At 46.4% G+C, this 15,737-nt stretch overlaps 1 protein-coding gene across 1 annotated transcript in view; it reads left to right on the top strand.

Annotated features, from left to right (window-relative positions):
- The window catches only part of auts2a (activator of transcription and developmental regulator AUTS2 a), a gene marked incomplete at its 5' end in the record, with an annotated part of 735,797 nt that overhangs the window by 471,104 nt on the left and 248,956 nt on the right, over nucleotides 1–15,737 (top strand). The window contains one exon of the mRNA XM_083645781.1: nucleotides 14,596–14,625. Within this exon, the coding sequence (XP_083501907.1) occupies nucleotides 14,596–14,625 (30 nt within the window). The remainder of the gene's footprint in view (nucleotides 1–14,595; nucleotides 14,626–15,737) is intronic.

Genomic DNA, 15,737 nt, shown 5'->3' with positions numbered 1-15,737 from the left:
TCGGTCCCCCTTTGCCTTATGGAAACAGAGTGCAGAGCCGGGGTGAGGCGAGGTGTGTGTATGTGTGTGTGTGTGTGTGTGTGTGTGTGTGTGTGTGTGTGTGTGTGTGTGTGTGTGTGTGTGTATTCGCCCACACTTGTGTGGTGTGCAGCTCTGCCTTGTGCTTTTCCATTTCTATCAGATGAGCAGTAAATGCTTCCCACCTCCAGGCGCCCTGGAGCCTCGCCTGTAGCTGGAGAAGCACGTTGAGATGCTTCTCCAATCACAGATATTGAGCTTGGTGCTTGTGTAACAAATGGATTTTTTTAAGAACGCAAAGTGCTTTTCCTCCTCCCCCAGCAGTCATCAGGTGTGTGTGTGTGTGTGTGTGTGTGTGTGTGTGTGTGTGTGTGTGTGTGTGTGTTAGTGAGGTGGGCGGGGCTGATCAACAGAGAGCTCTGTCCTGCGGCAGCATCTGTTTGTGCCAAGCAGCAGTTCAGGATTCCACTGGCACATGTGTCAAGGAGATCAGCTTCACTGATGGGTTACGTTAAATGTCTTCCTCCACTCCCACATAAAGTAACATACACATACACTGGGTTACGTTAAATGTCTTCCTCCACTCCTACATAAAGTAACATACACATACACTGGGTTATGTTAAATGTCTTCCTCCACTCCTACATAAAGTAACATACACATACACTGGGTTATGTTAAATGTCTTCCTCCACTCCTACATAAAGTAACATACACATACACTGGGTTATGTTAAATGTCTTCCTCCACTCCTACATAAAGTAACATACACATACACTGGGCTACGTTAAATGTCTTCCTCCACTCCTACATAAAGTAACATACACATACACTGGGTTACGTTAAATGTCTTCCTCCACTCCTACATAAAGTAACATACACATACACTGGGTTACGTTAAATGTCTTCCTCCACTCCTACATAAAGTAACATACACATACACTGGGTTATGTTAAATGTTTTCCTCCACTCCTACATAAAGTAACATACACATACACTGGGTTATGTTAAATGTCTTCCTCCACTCCTACATAAAGTAACATACACTGGGTTATGTTAAATGTCTTCCTCCACTCCTACATAAAGTAACATACACATAGGCTACACTGGGTTACGTTAAATGTCTTCCTCCACTCCTACATAAAGTAACATACACATACACTGGGTTACGTTAAATGTCTTCCTCCACTCCTACATAAAGTAACATACACATACACTGGGTTACGTTAAATGTCTTCCTCCACTCCTACATAAAGTAACATACACATACACTGGGTTACGTTAAATGTCTTCCTCCACTCCTACATAAAGTAACATACACATACACTGGGTTACGTTAAATGTCTTCCTCCACTCCTACATAAAGTAACATACACATACACTGGGTTATGTTAAATGTCTTCCTCCACTCCTACATAAAGTAACATACACATACACTGGGTTACGTTAAATGTCTTCCTCCACTCCTACATAAAGTAACATACACATACACTGGGTTATGTTAAATGTCTTCCTCCACTCCTACATAAAGTAACATACACATACACTGGGTTATGTTAAATGTCTTCCTCCACTCCTACATAAAGTAACATACACATACACTGGGTTATGTTAAATGTCTTCCTCCACTCCTACATAAAGTAACATACACATACACTGGGTTATGTTAAATGTCTTCTCCACTCCTACATAAAGTAACATACACATACACTGGGTTATGTTAAATGTCTTCCTCCACTCCTACATAAAGTAACATTAGGCTCGTTTGAGATGAGCAAATTCTGCGCAGATTCGACTAGCCCCGTTGCTTGCCCCGTTGCATGATGGTTAGAAAAGTTGTCCGACTTGCTCCGCCTGCCCGACTACGTGAGCCACGGGACTCTCGTGAGAGCGAGGTGGGCGCAGATTTGGAACGAGGCGCCGCAGTTGCTCCCCACCAACTGCGCCCAACTGCGGATGACAGAGGATGACGAGAAACGCATCAAGCTGAGCGCCCATTGGTTCAACACAGGTGCATCACAAACCCACAGTGAAGTGTAGAAACTTAAATTTTATATCTATTCCAAGCTGTCACTCCATATTTTACATAAATACCACCTGGAATGCCTACATAAAAATAAAAATAAGGAATCTGAAGGGCTGTGTCATTTGAGCAGCGAGTGTGGGTGGCGCTAATGCATGTTTTAATTTGTTTACAAACCGCTGTTAAACAAAACTGTAGAAGAAGAAAAGCCGACTTGTTGACGCCTCGCCTGACTGTGCTCGCCTGCTCTCGTCTGCTTTCCAGGCTTTCTCGTCAACTCAAACGAGCCTATACACATACACTGGGTTATGTTGTCTTCCTCCACTCCTACATAAAGTAACATACATATACACTGGGTTACGTTAAATGTCTTCCTCCACTCCTACATAAAGTAACATACATCTACACCTCCTCCCATCCACCCTCTGCTCTGACTGAGCACATCTTTTTATAGACTGATACTGCCAGGTGGTTTGTTTTCACATAACCATTTGTAAACGAGTCGCTCGGGAAAGAGTTTAAAAGGGCAGGCACTTTCAAGAAATACCTGGCAGGTGATTGGATGAACCAACTGTCTATCACGTCTATCACGGGCTTGCTCTTGCTAGCATCACACCTAAAGCCTCATAGGATTCTGATTGGTGGTTTGGATTTCAAACCAATAGAATGGAGCGTGACAAGATGGATTTGTCATGTGATCTCATGATCTCGCGTGAATCCAGCTGCCTCACAAGGTTAATCTTCTTATCCCAGGAACCCAAAAATGTGTGCATGTGTGTATATATCAAACAGTGTTATTTTCCAATTCGGAGCTAACGCTTTAGAATGGAGTCTCTTTACAGACATTACTGAGCCAGCGCTCTCATTTGATATTATTGGTGTTGTTATAATGTAAACCATTAGAGATTTAACGGTATGGAAATAATCATAAAAAAAGAGTCCGGTCTAGAAGGTTCTCCCTCTCAAATATTCTTTCAATAAGTCTGGGCAGAGTCCAATGAAATAAAACATAAAAGAATGCACTCCAGAATATTGAAACCAGAGGTCATAGACTATAAAGTTCTTATTATTTTATGGAAGGCTTGGTTTTCCTGCCCTCCTCGCCCCGGGTTATCCCGGTGACTGGAATCCAGAGTTTGTGGTCAAATTGAATGTCGTCTGGATAAAGTTTTACATTTGAAGGGAAATTGCATTCAGATGTTGGCCTTCTGCATTTGGCCCATGCTTGCTATGTGGATCAGGCCCGCTTATATTAGTCCAGACAGAAGTCTGGTCCTCCCTGACGGTACATACTTGGCTGCTGAAAGAGGCGTTTGCGTTATGTCACTATATAGACTGTCTCAAGCTCTCGTGATTTCTTAAAGGCGTTTTTCCCAAACCAGACTTTTATTCGACAGTTCAACATCAAGCAGAGGCTGTGGAAATTAGATGTTCGATGTCATCACCACAGAAACCCTGCTTATTTTAATGATCTGTCCCAGTCGGACATGTCATGTTGAATTTCCTCCTGCTCACTGAACTTTCAGGTGTTTTTTTAAAGATGTCTTCTTTGTGAAATATGATGGGGGGGGGTTTCTGAACTGAATTAAAGTAAACTCAGAGGTTGATTTGAGGTTGACAATGTGAAGCTTAAGCTCGGTCCAAGTTTGGTCCTCTTCAATTAGGCTTAGTATGAATCGAGATGAGTCCGTCTGTAGCAGCAGTTGACCATGTCTTAGGAGCAGGGGGCTTATAACTGGAGGAGGTCTTAATCCAGGGCAGATCATCATTAATAGCATAATTCTCAGTGGGGGACAGGCAGCGCGGCGTGAAGCAGGTGATTGAGCTTAACAGCCATGTTGCTGTTTCTGGCAGCGCTCGTCGCCACCAGAGCGCCTCCCATCTGCAAAATGGACGGCCCACGTTCACGCTGCCAACAACTGTCTAGACAAAATAAAACAACCCTTTTATTTTATTCCCATTTTTTATCTCAGCAAAAGTCACAATCTGATACAGACTTTGCCGTCGGTTGCTTTTCCTCTCTGTTTTGCAAGGAAGTAATTTGCGAGCGTCTTGTGACGGAGCTGCTGGGGCTCTGTGTGCCAGACAGGTGCTGTGTAGCAAAGCCCCAGCTCATCAGTCTCCTCCTGCCTGCCTCCATTTGTTGTTCCTCAATTCACAGTGGTGTTCTGGCAGACTGTGTAACGTGTGGGTGGAGAGAGAGAGGGGGGGGACTGGCAGACTGTGTAACGTGTGGGTGGAGAGAGAGGGGGGACTGGCAGACTGTGTAACGTGTGGGTGGACAGAGAGAGGGGGGACTGGCAGACTGTGTAACGTGTGGGTGGACAGAGAGAGGGGGGACTGGCAGACTGTGTAACGTGTGGGTGGACAGAGAGAGGGGGGACTGGCAGACTGTGTAACGTGTGGGTGGACAGAGAGAGGGGGGACTGGCAGACTGTGTAACGTGTGGGTGGACAGAGAGAGGGGGGACTGGCAGACTGTGTAACGTGTGGGTGGAGAGAGGGGGGACTGGCAGACTGTGTAACGTGTGGGTGGACAGAGAGAGGGGGGACTGGCAGACTGTGTAACGTGTGGGTGGACAGAGAGAGGGGGGACTGGCAGACTGTGTAACGTGTGGGTGGAGAGAGAGGGGGGACTGGCAGACTGTGTAATGTGTGGGTGGACAGAGAGAGGGGGGACTGGCAGACTGTAACGTGTGGGTGGAGAGAGGGGGGACTGGCAGACTGTGTAACGTGTGGGTGGAGAGAGAGGGGGGACTGGCAGACTGTGTAACGTGTGGGTGGACAGAGAGAGGGGGGACTGGCAGACTGTAACGTGTGGGTGGAGAGAGGGGGGACTGGCAGACTGTGTAACGTGTGGGTGGACAGAGAGAGGGGGGACTGGCAGACTGTGTAACGTGTGGGTGGAGAGAGAGAGGGGGCGTGCACTGGCAGACTGTGTAACGTGTGGGTGGACAGAGAGAGGGGGGACTGGCAGACTGTGTAACGTGTGGGTGGACAGAGAGAGGGGGGACTGGCAGACTGTGTAACGTGTGGGTGGAGAGAGAGGGGGGACTGGCAGACTGTGTAACGTGTGGGTGGAGAGAGAGAGAGCTAGAGGACTGGCAGACTGTGTAACGTGTGGGTGGAGAGAGAGAGGGGGCGTGCACTGGCAGACTGTGTAACGTGTGGGTGGACAGAGAGAGGGGGGACTGGCAGACTGTGTAACGTGTGGGTGGACAGAGAGAGGGGGGACTGGCAGACTGTGTAACGTGTGGGTGGAGAGAGGGGGGACTGGCAGACTGTGTAACGTGTGGGTGGACAGAGAGAGAGAGGGGGGACTGGCAGACTGTGTAACGTGTGGGTGGAGAGAGAGAGAGCGGGGGGACTGGCAGACTGTGTAACGTGTGGGTGGGGAGACAGAGAGAGGGGGGTGGACTTGCAGTCTGTGTAACGTGTGGGTGGAGAGAGGGGGGGTGGACTGGCAGACTGTGTAACATGTGGGTGGAGAGAGAAAGGGGGGACTGGCAGACTGTAACATGTGGGTGGAGAGACAGAGAGAGGGGGGTGGACTTGCAGTCTGTAACGTGTGGGTGGAGAGAGAGTGGGGGGTGGACTTGCAGTCTAACGTGTGGGTGCAGAGAGGGGGGGTGGACTGGCAGACTGTGTAACGTGTGGGTGGAGAGACAGAGAGAGGGGGTGGACTGGCAGACTGTGTAACGTGTGGGTGGAGAGACAGAGAGAGGGGGGTGGACTTGCAGACTGTGTAACTTGTGGGTGGAGAGACAGAGAGTGGGGGGTGGACTGGCAAACTGTAACGTGTGGGAGAGAGAGAGAGAGGGGTGGGGACTGGCAGACTATGTAACGTGTGGGTGGAGAGAGAGAGAGGGGGGTTGACTGGCAGACTGTAACGTGTGGGTGGGGAGAGAGAGAGAGAGAGAGATGGGGGGTGGACTGGCAGACTGTAATGTGTGGGTCGAGAGAGAGAGAGGGGGGGAGGGACTGGCAGACTGTAACGTGTGGGTGGAGAGAGAGAGAGAGAGAGAGGGTGGGGGGGTACTTGAGAATGAGTATGACACACATCCGCGTTATTTCGAAACCCACCGTGGTTAAGCCAAAACCACGCCCTGTGCCCGCCTACGCAGCTGTCAAGCGCTGGGATTGGCCAGGCGCTCATGCTCATGTTGGGCTCCGTTACAGGGACACATTCCTGTGAGAAGCAACAACACCAAGCGAGGCTGCAGCGAGGCTGCAATGAGGATATTGAAAGATAAAATCCTACATCGCACCAAAGCACCATCGCACCAAAGCATACAATGTACCGCAGTTATTAGCTTTGGCTAAAGCCCTGAATTTTACAATGATGTTTTGAAATAAATGTTTAAAAATCGATTGTGTGTTAAAAGCTTGTGTTTTCATTGTCGTTAATATATTACAGTAATTTATTTTCAATGTCCGCTATCAAGAGCAATTTGGTTAATAAAATCGCTGGGCTGGGCGCAGTGTTTGTGGTGTGGGAAATGTGTTAAAAGCTTGTATTACGTTTTCATTAGCGTTAATACACTAAGGAAGGTATGTGACCATAATTCATTTCAATGTCCGCTCTCAAGAGCAATTGAGTTGGTTCATGAAGTCGCTGGGCTGCGTGCCATGCAGTGTTTGTGGTGTGGGAGATTCGAGCTGTCAAAAGAAGACAAAAGACTTTCTCCTGGCCAATCCCGGCGCTTGACTGCTGCGTAGGCGGGCACAGGGCGTGGTTTTGGCTTAACCTATGTGGGTTTCGAAATAACACCACACATCCCCATCTCTCCATCCTGGTCTTCCTCTATTCCCCATGAATAACGCGGCACAGCCCCCGGCCCAGCGGCAGGCACGACACGCCGCCATATCAAGCTGCGGGAGGGGGGAAGGGGGGACGCAGCTTGGCGAGCCCCCGCTCAACCCCCCCTCCCCCCTCCACCGGCCCACCCCCAACCTGCGGAGAGGATCGCTGGGCTCCAAGATGGCAATCAAGGCTTGATTTGCCAACACATTTCCAATGATTAAAATGTAATTAGCACAAGCGAGCACCTCCTCCCCAGCTAATTTCCACGCACGCTGTGACAGGCAGGCGGTCGGCGGCGCCCGGGCCCCAGCAGCAGATGGAGGAGGATGCAGCGGGAGGGGAGAGAAGCATTTTGCCATGTGACTGTTTGCATCAGAAAAGCATCAGGACGCGCAGCAGCAGCAGCTATATCCTGAAGCAGGGGGGGGGAGGAGCCAGCAGCTATATCCAGAAGCAGGGGGGGGGAGGAGCCCTCGACGACAGCACATCAAATTGGCACCATCAGAGCTGACCCTGGCAATGGCTGCCATCCTTCACGCTGTCTCTCCAGCTTGGAGGCATGCAGGCAGCTTGGCCCGGGCCCCCCTCTTCCCTGGGCTTCAACCCCTTCAGCCGCCCTGCGGGCCGACCTGGCTCGGCCTGATAAACAGCCCCCGTCCTCCTCGGGCACCACGGGCCCTTTAATGAAGCCCATATCTGCCATAATTAATTCCAGGGTCGTGGATAGCGACCAGCATAACCTGAGGCTAATGTCGCTCATGGGGACAGCGAGACGCATCCACCGCCGCTCCAGACTTGAGAAGCTGGCATTTGAAAGAATATTAGATCAGAAGCGACTTGTAACATTGGAGACGGAGGATTGGAAATTCTAATAAGCCTGTTAAACCCACCCTGTTTGCCTTCGGATTGGGAATGATCGCTTATGCGTGCCTTTTTATTCATGATTGACTTGACATCTGTTAGTATTTGTGGAGCGGTCCAGAACTGCAGAATTAGGTTATGTTGGGGAAAAAAGGGACCATGGCATACTTGTCTTGCACGCATCCTTGTGTGATGTGGTTACCTCTTTAGCACAAACATTTTTCTGCGGATAGCTTTGGCAGGAGCCATCGGTGAACCCTGCTGCTACAGAACGATAGCATAGCTGCGTCGTTTAGCATTCGGCATGGCTCCTTATGTTCCCCATCTATTGAGCCAATATTGCTCTCAGCTGGAGAGGATTTAGGACAAGAATAATTTACTCCTACTTTCAGACCAATATAAACAAAAGCCTCGACGCTTGGACCCGAGCGTAGGGAAATTTGTAAGAGCACTCCGCCAAAAGGGAGGCCCGGGTGAGAGAGGCGCGGGGCAATCAGAAGTGCTCCGGATACAGGCCAACATCAACAGCTCTTAGAGCGGAGGCTAATGTTTGACATTCCTGTGTTACTGAAGCTAAACACTGGGCTGTAGCTGTACAGTATAATGCTGGGCCTGTGTAAATAGCAGTGGGCCTGGGTAGAGTATCACTTTTCTTTGTCTGCCCCCTCGTACTAATGGTTTCCTTATTCTACACGACTGCTGCTTTAAATGAGACCCGTTTCCTACCTCGACCTGTCAGAGAGCGGACTTCCCTCGTCTCAATGGCACCACTGTTGTTGTTGTTTTTTCTTCTCTCCTAAACATTAATATCTTCATTTTTGTTCGTCGTTTCAAACCTCAGACACATTTCTTTTCATTAGACTTTGCCTCCACAGGTTGGGTATAAAGTATTTGTGACGTGACAGCTACCCATAGCTCTGTATACGCCTATTCATACTCGCCCAGCAGTAGCTATTCAGATTACCCATGATCATAGCAATAAGTGAATTTCTGAGCTCATGCTCAGCTCATAAAATAATAACATACCATGGTTATGAATGATTAGGCCTACCAATCATACACGGCACTTTCAACCGCCAAGTGCCAAACTAAGGCCAAGGCTTTCTGGCTGCAAGCAGCTTTCCCTCTCTGCCTCTGTTTCTAATGTCATGTGCGAGTCAATAAATAGAAGGTACAAGGAGAGAACATTCCAGATTTGCCATGATTCTTCCTCTCCGCCTCAGCTTGCGTTCTGCATGAGCCTGAGCATTAGTTCACTATGATCACTTATCAGTGAGTGACAGCTCTGACTTGTTTGTATGCCTGAGATGCGTTTTTATCTTTTCCGCGTTATCATTATTTGTTGCCTTTTGCTCCGTGTTCGAGCAGAGGGAGCTTTGGCGTGTGCGCTGTAGTAAGGACGCTCAAATTGCCTGCCCTTGCCTGTCAGGCTTGATCTGGGGATTTTTTACTTTGCTCATTATAAAGGTATTTCCATTTTATTAAGTTTTCCCTTTTTTTCCAGCCTTTGTAGCTCTGGGAAATTTGCATAGCTCTATTCTCGGAGAGAGGGAAAAAAGTAATGACAGCAATTTCTCGTCTTCTCTCTCCCCCACGAGCTGTGCGAGTGCTTCGTTTAGTGGCACCTGCGAAAGCGACAGGCGCGGGGATGAGAAGTGAAAGAGAGCAGTTGATTAAATCATCATCAAGTCGCATAGCGCGGAAAGTCAATTCTGCTCGCCGTCTACAATGATATCCTTTTATCTTAAAGTAATGAGCTATGGCACTTTTGCATCGGGTAATACGATGACTGCCATTAGCATGTTCCATTTGCTTCACAAGCAAGGGCAAGTCATTCCACAAGGCTTCTATCGTGGCAATCAAACCAATTGGCTGCACAGTCAGGGAACGAGGAAGAGGTGGAGTCAGGGAACGGGGAAATGGTACAAGAGAAAGAGAGGCTGGTAGTGTTTTTTATGGATCACAACACAATGGAAGAAACGAAAATGTCGGCCATTATTTGAAGCTCTGGCATGCCTGCGTTCCTGTGTGTACTGTAGTGAGCACAGGCAGAGAAGCAGCTAATGAGAAGCTCGGTGCTCTTACTCTTGTCACAGTCTGAGGGGCCTGAATACATGGCTAATACAGCTCATCACATCCGTCCAGTGTGGGAGGCTGCAGGAGAGAGTGATACACATGCAGACGAGCCGATCTATCCACATGCTGGAGTAAATGAGAGAGTGATACACATGCAGACAAGCCTATTTATCCACATGCTGGAGTAAATGAGAGAGTGATACATGATTGATTGATTGATTGATTTCTTTATTTACGTGTCACACACCAATAGTGCCCAGCCCGTATGGGCTTATGAGACACGACAAAAACAGATACAAAACTGTGGTTTACAATACTTCAGCTTCCATATTTCAGAATGCAAGATAGCAAACAAAATGACACACGGTGTCATATAGAAAAGTATAACATATTTGTTACAAACCTATACAAACAGCATATTTTTTCTTATTTCCCAGGCATTACTAATAAATTGAGCTATATCAAAGACTCTCTTATTAAAGAAAAATTCAAGTCTAGGCACATCCTGTAACCAAAAAGCTTCAGGGTGAACAACAAACACTTTTTCATACATTGAATGTCTCAGGTCATCATACAGAGGGCAGTAAAACACAAAATGAATTTAATTTTCTATCTGCCCAAGGTCACAACATAAACACAACCTGTCCTCTTCTGGAACTGCGTTGAATCTACCGGTTTCTAATGCCAAAGGGAGAGTGCCGGATCTGAGTTGTGCACAGACTGACCTTTTGGCTCTTGTGAGATTCAGATACACATAAGGCTCGGTGCAGAAATTGTCTTGAATGAGAACGAACATGCAAAGTTTAGGTGTGAGCCAGATGTCGGCAGCCCATTTGTCTTTGTGTTTCAGAAAAAGTTTGTTTTTGAGATGAGATACATCACAAGGTAATCTGTTTCTGAACACATACTGCAAATCACACTGATAGAAGATGGACAGCATCTCTCGGGCCCATGGATAGTTATGAGAGATCCCAATTAAAGACTTTTTTTGTTAACCTGCCTTCAGTCATTCTAATCAGTCTGTTCCAAAAACGTACCATTTCACCCTTGTGCCTAACCTCACAAGGTTCCCAGCCCATGTCCCCACTAATAGCCAAGTTTGGAGTGAGTCTGTGCACGCCAAGGAAACAACGGATTGCTCTTGACTGAATGTTGTTACAACAGGTATGGACCCTAGAACCCCACACCCCGGCAGCATAGTCCATCACAGGACAGACACAGGACTTATACAGTTGAGAATATGCATAGAAACCTAGGTCCCGTCACTCTCAGTTTATTCAGCACCAACCCCAAGGCTCTACCAGCAGATTCAGAAAGGGAATTAATACCAGATTCAAAACTCATATATTCATCAAAGATAAAACCAAGATATTTGTACAGCATAAGGCAGAGGGAGTGAACCAAAACGAAAATGATAACTACTTCTCTGCACACCTTTCTTTCTAAAATGGACAATCTGGGTCTTCCCTTGATTTATTGTTAATACACATGCAGACATACCTATGTATCCACATGCTGGAGTAAATGTGCATAGTGTGTGGCTCTTGTGATGCACTGACAGTCACGTGCAATTAGAAACTGCACTCTTCTTCCATTAGCCTTATTTATTCTTCCATACAGTACAGTATATGGCTGCTGGCTCTCTGCACACTGTATTAAACAGTATTAAACCATACAGTACAGTATATGGCTGCTGGCTCTCTGCACACTGTATTAAACAGTATTAAACCATACAGTACAGTATATGGCTGCTGGCTCTCTGCACACTGTATTAAACAGTATTAAACCATACAGTACAGTATATGGCTGCTGGCTCTCTGCACACTGTATTAAACAGTATTAAACCATACAGTACAGTATATGGCTGCTGGCTCTCTGCACACTGTATTAAACAGTATTAAACCATACAGTACAGTATATGGCTGCTGGCTCTCTGCACACTGTATTAAACAGTATTAAACCATACAGTACAGTATATGGCTGCTGGCTCTCTGCACACTGTATTAAACAGTATTAAACCATACAGTACAGTATATGGCTGCTGGCTCTCTGCACACTGTATTAAACAGTATTAAACCATACAGTACAGTATATGGCTGCTGGCTCTCTGCACACTGTATTAAACAGTATTAAACCATACAGTACAGTATATGGCTGCTGGCTCTCTGCACACTGTATTAAACAGTATTAAACCATACAGTACAGTATATGGCTGCTGGCTCTCTGCACACTGTATTAAACTGTATTAAACCATACAGTACAGTATATGGCTGCTGGCTCTCTGCACACTGTATTAAACTGTATTAAACCATACAGTACAGTATATGGCTGCTGGCTCTCTGCACACTGTATTAAACTGTATTAAACCATACAGTACAGTATATGGCTGCTGGCTCTCTGCACACTGTATTAAACAGTATTAAACCATACAGTACAGTATATGGCTGCTGGCTCTCTGCACAGTATTAAACAGTATTAAACCATACAGTACAGTATATGGCTGCTGGCTCTCTGCACACTGTATTAAACTGTATTAAACCATACAGTACAGTATATGGCTGCTGGCTCTCTGCACACTGTATTAAACAGTATTAAACCATACAGTACAGTATATGGCTGCTGGCTCTCTGCACACTGTATTAAACAGTATTAAACCATACAGTACAGTATATGGCTGCTGGCTCTCTGCACACTGTATTAAACTGTATTAAACCATACAGTACAGTATATGGCTGCTGGCTCTCTGCACACTGTATTAAACAGTATTAAACCATACAGTACAGTATATGGCTGCTGGCTCTCTGCACACTGTATTAAACTGTATTAAACCATACAGTACAGTATATGGCTGCTGGCTCTCTGCACACTGTATTAAACTGTATTAAACCATACAGTACAGTATATGGCTGCTGGCTCTCTGCACACTGTATTAAACTGTATTAAACCATACAGTACAGTATATGGCTGCTGGCTCTCTGCACACTGTATTAAACTGTATTAAACCATACAGTACAGTATATGGCTGCTGGCTCTCTGCACACTGTATTAAACTGTATTAAACCATACAGTACAGTATATGGCTGCTGGCTCTCTGCACACTGTATTAAACAGTATTAAACCATACAGTACAGTATATGGCTGCTGGCTCTCTGCACACTGTATTAAACTGTATTAAACCATACAGTACAGTATATGGCTGCTGGCTCTCTGCACACTGTATTAAACAGTATTAAACCATACAGTACAGTATATGGCTGCTGGCTCTCTGCACACTGTATTAAACAGTATTAAACCATACAGTACAGTATATGGCTGCTGGCTCTCTGCACACTGTATTAAACAGTATTAAACCATACAGTACAGTATATGGCTGCTGGCTCTCTGCACACCGTATTAAACTGGGGGTGGAACGTTGGAGGTGGGGGAGAGAGAGGAGGGGGGAGGGGGAGGGGGGGCGTCTGAGGAGTGTTTGCCCAGTGCATTTATTGCCTCTGCATAATTTATGAGCTGTTGGAGCTGACCATCATGGCAGTGTGCCGCAGGCGGCCCCTGGGGCCGTGTGGGACAGGCCTGTAAATTGGATGCCGTGCTCCTGCAGGGCCCCTCTTTACCCGCCCAGCAGCCACCAGGCCCTGCCTGCCTCCTTTGAGCTCTGCAGGGCCCCGGATCAGCAACCAAAAAAAAAAACGAAAGAGAGCCAGAGGGGGAGGGAAAAGTGTCTGGGGCCTGCTGTCGCCCACTCCCAGGGCTGTCAATCACTTCACACTGGCACAGAGCTCAACCCCCTCCCTGCTTTAATCGACACCCGCCACCCCACCCCGTACACTATTCCCCCCCAGTGCCTTCTTCATTACTGACTCCAATGCCTCTCCGCACCTCAGCCATATGCACGACTTCGAGGGCCGCCAGTCACCCAGCATCACACTAATTAGTTGATAAAGAATTAAGTGGACCTTGAAATTGAAATTGGAAAGAAAAAATGAAATCCAACCACTTTCACCCTCCCTCCGTCACAAAGTTCTCTTCCTCTTCCTGTCATCTCTCCATCCTCGGGGCTCAAGCAGGAGCACACATCACAGAATTACAATTCGAGTGGTGGTTAGTGTTTTTGAGATTCTAGCTCCGGCAGAATATTCACAGTTTTCTCAATGTGGACAAGGGCACGGCTGCTTCTCGCCTCCGTTTCACATTTCACTGCTTCTTTCTCAGCTAATGAAGTGATCCGATCACATTGAGGGGCGGAATATGAAGGCAAAACTAATCTGTGTTCAGTTCCCTATTAAAGAGCTAATAAGATTTGTCATTTGAAAAGGTAAATTGGATTGTGATCAAATCCAATCCACAGAAGGAACAGTTATACAGCAGTTATGTAGCAAATCTTTCGTGCCAACGGCAATCAGAGCGCTAAACAAGAAATAATTGATCAAACTGTGTATATTGTTTGGACTGTATATACTGTATTGGATATTGTATGCTGTTGTGTGTATTCTCCAAAAGTCTTTGCACCTTGAATGTGCTCACCGCACTCCCAGAATGCACTTTGCACTATGCACTTGCACTTGTAACTTTTAAACCTATGTAGGATATTGTTGTAGTTTTATATTTTTGATACTGCCTGTGTATGTGTGTGGCTATGTGTATGTGTGTGTACAGTGTGTACACGGTATGAACTGCAACAGACGTGTATGACGACCACCTGAGTTTCCCCTTGTGGGATAATAAAGTTGACCTTGTACTTGTACTTGTACAACGCGGCGGTGGTCAGATGATTGTCATTCTGATTCTAACCATGACTCTCTCTCTGCTCTCTTGCAGTGTGACAGCGAGAGTGACCAAGAAGACAAGGTAAGTGTATCATTTAGTTTCTTCCTATATTGTTAACCATGCGCTAGAGAAAAAGTGGTTGCTTTCCAAGTATCTCCTCTCGGCGTGGTTTCAATGAGATTCAAAAATATTTGACTTTCTTTAAGGGTGCGAATTTGATGTAATTAGAATGAAACATCCTGTTAATAACTATGAGAAAGCCTTAATTAGCTGTGCATTAATTATAAATGACTTAATGCTTTATGATGATGTGCAAAATCTAAATCGAAAGGTTAGAGATTACATTTAAATGACTGTTATGGCAGTGAGGGCTGGGGGTATACAGTCAGATTTTTCCACTTAAAGCCCAACAGTCTATCTACAGTATGGAGCAATACATATACACAAAGCTGTGGATCCCTCACAACTAACATGGAAACCTTTGTTTTTGTAGACATATGATTACATCTGAATCTTACCCTACTTCATCATCACCTCATTTGTGGTCCACTCTTAGACTAATTACAAACAACACAACCCTCTATAATTAAGTTCTTTATTGCTTATTTCTACTCCTATAATCTCCTGTGTCTATGAAACATCAACAATACCCCCTACTGTCATGAGCCATGGCCTCTCAGTGTGGTGTACCACACCATGCTATACTTTAGCTAGGTACTCACATGGTTTCAGCGTACTCACAGTGTGGCCCCACACCATCCTATACTTTAGCTAGGTACTCACATGGTTTCAGCATACTCACAGTGTGGCCCCACACCATCCTATACTTTAGATAGGTACTCACATGGTTCCAGCATACTCACAGTGTGGCCCCACACCATCCTATACTTTAGCTAGGTACTCACATGGTTTCAGCATACTCACAGTGTGGCCCCACACCATCCTATACTTTAGGTAGGTACTCACATGGTTTCAGCATACTCACAGTGTGGCCCCACACCATCCTATACTTTAGCTAGGTACTCATATGGTTTCAGCATACTCACAGTGTGGCCCCACACCATCCTATACTTTAGCTAGGTACTCACATGGTTTCAGCGTACTAACAGTGTGGCCCCACACCATCCTATACTTTAGCTAGGTACTCACATGGTTTCAGCGTACTCACAGTGTGGCCCCACACCATCCTATAC

Source organism: Poromitra crassiceps, assembly GCF_964638095.1.
Source record: "Poromitra crassiceps genome assembly, chromosome: 1".
Classification (NCBI taxonomy): Eukaryota; Metazoa; Chordata; class Actinopteri; order Beryciformes; family Melamphaidae; genus Poromitra; species Poromitra crassiceps.
Note: the sequence above shows the minus strand (reverse complement) of the source record. Positions and strands in the feature narration are given on the sequence as shown.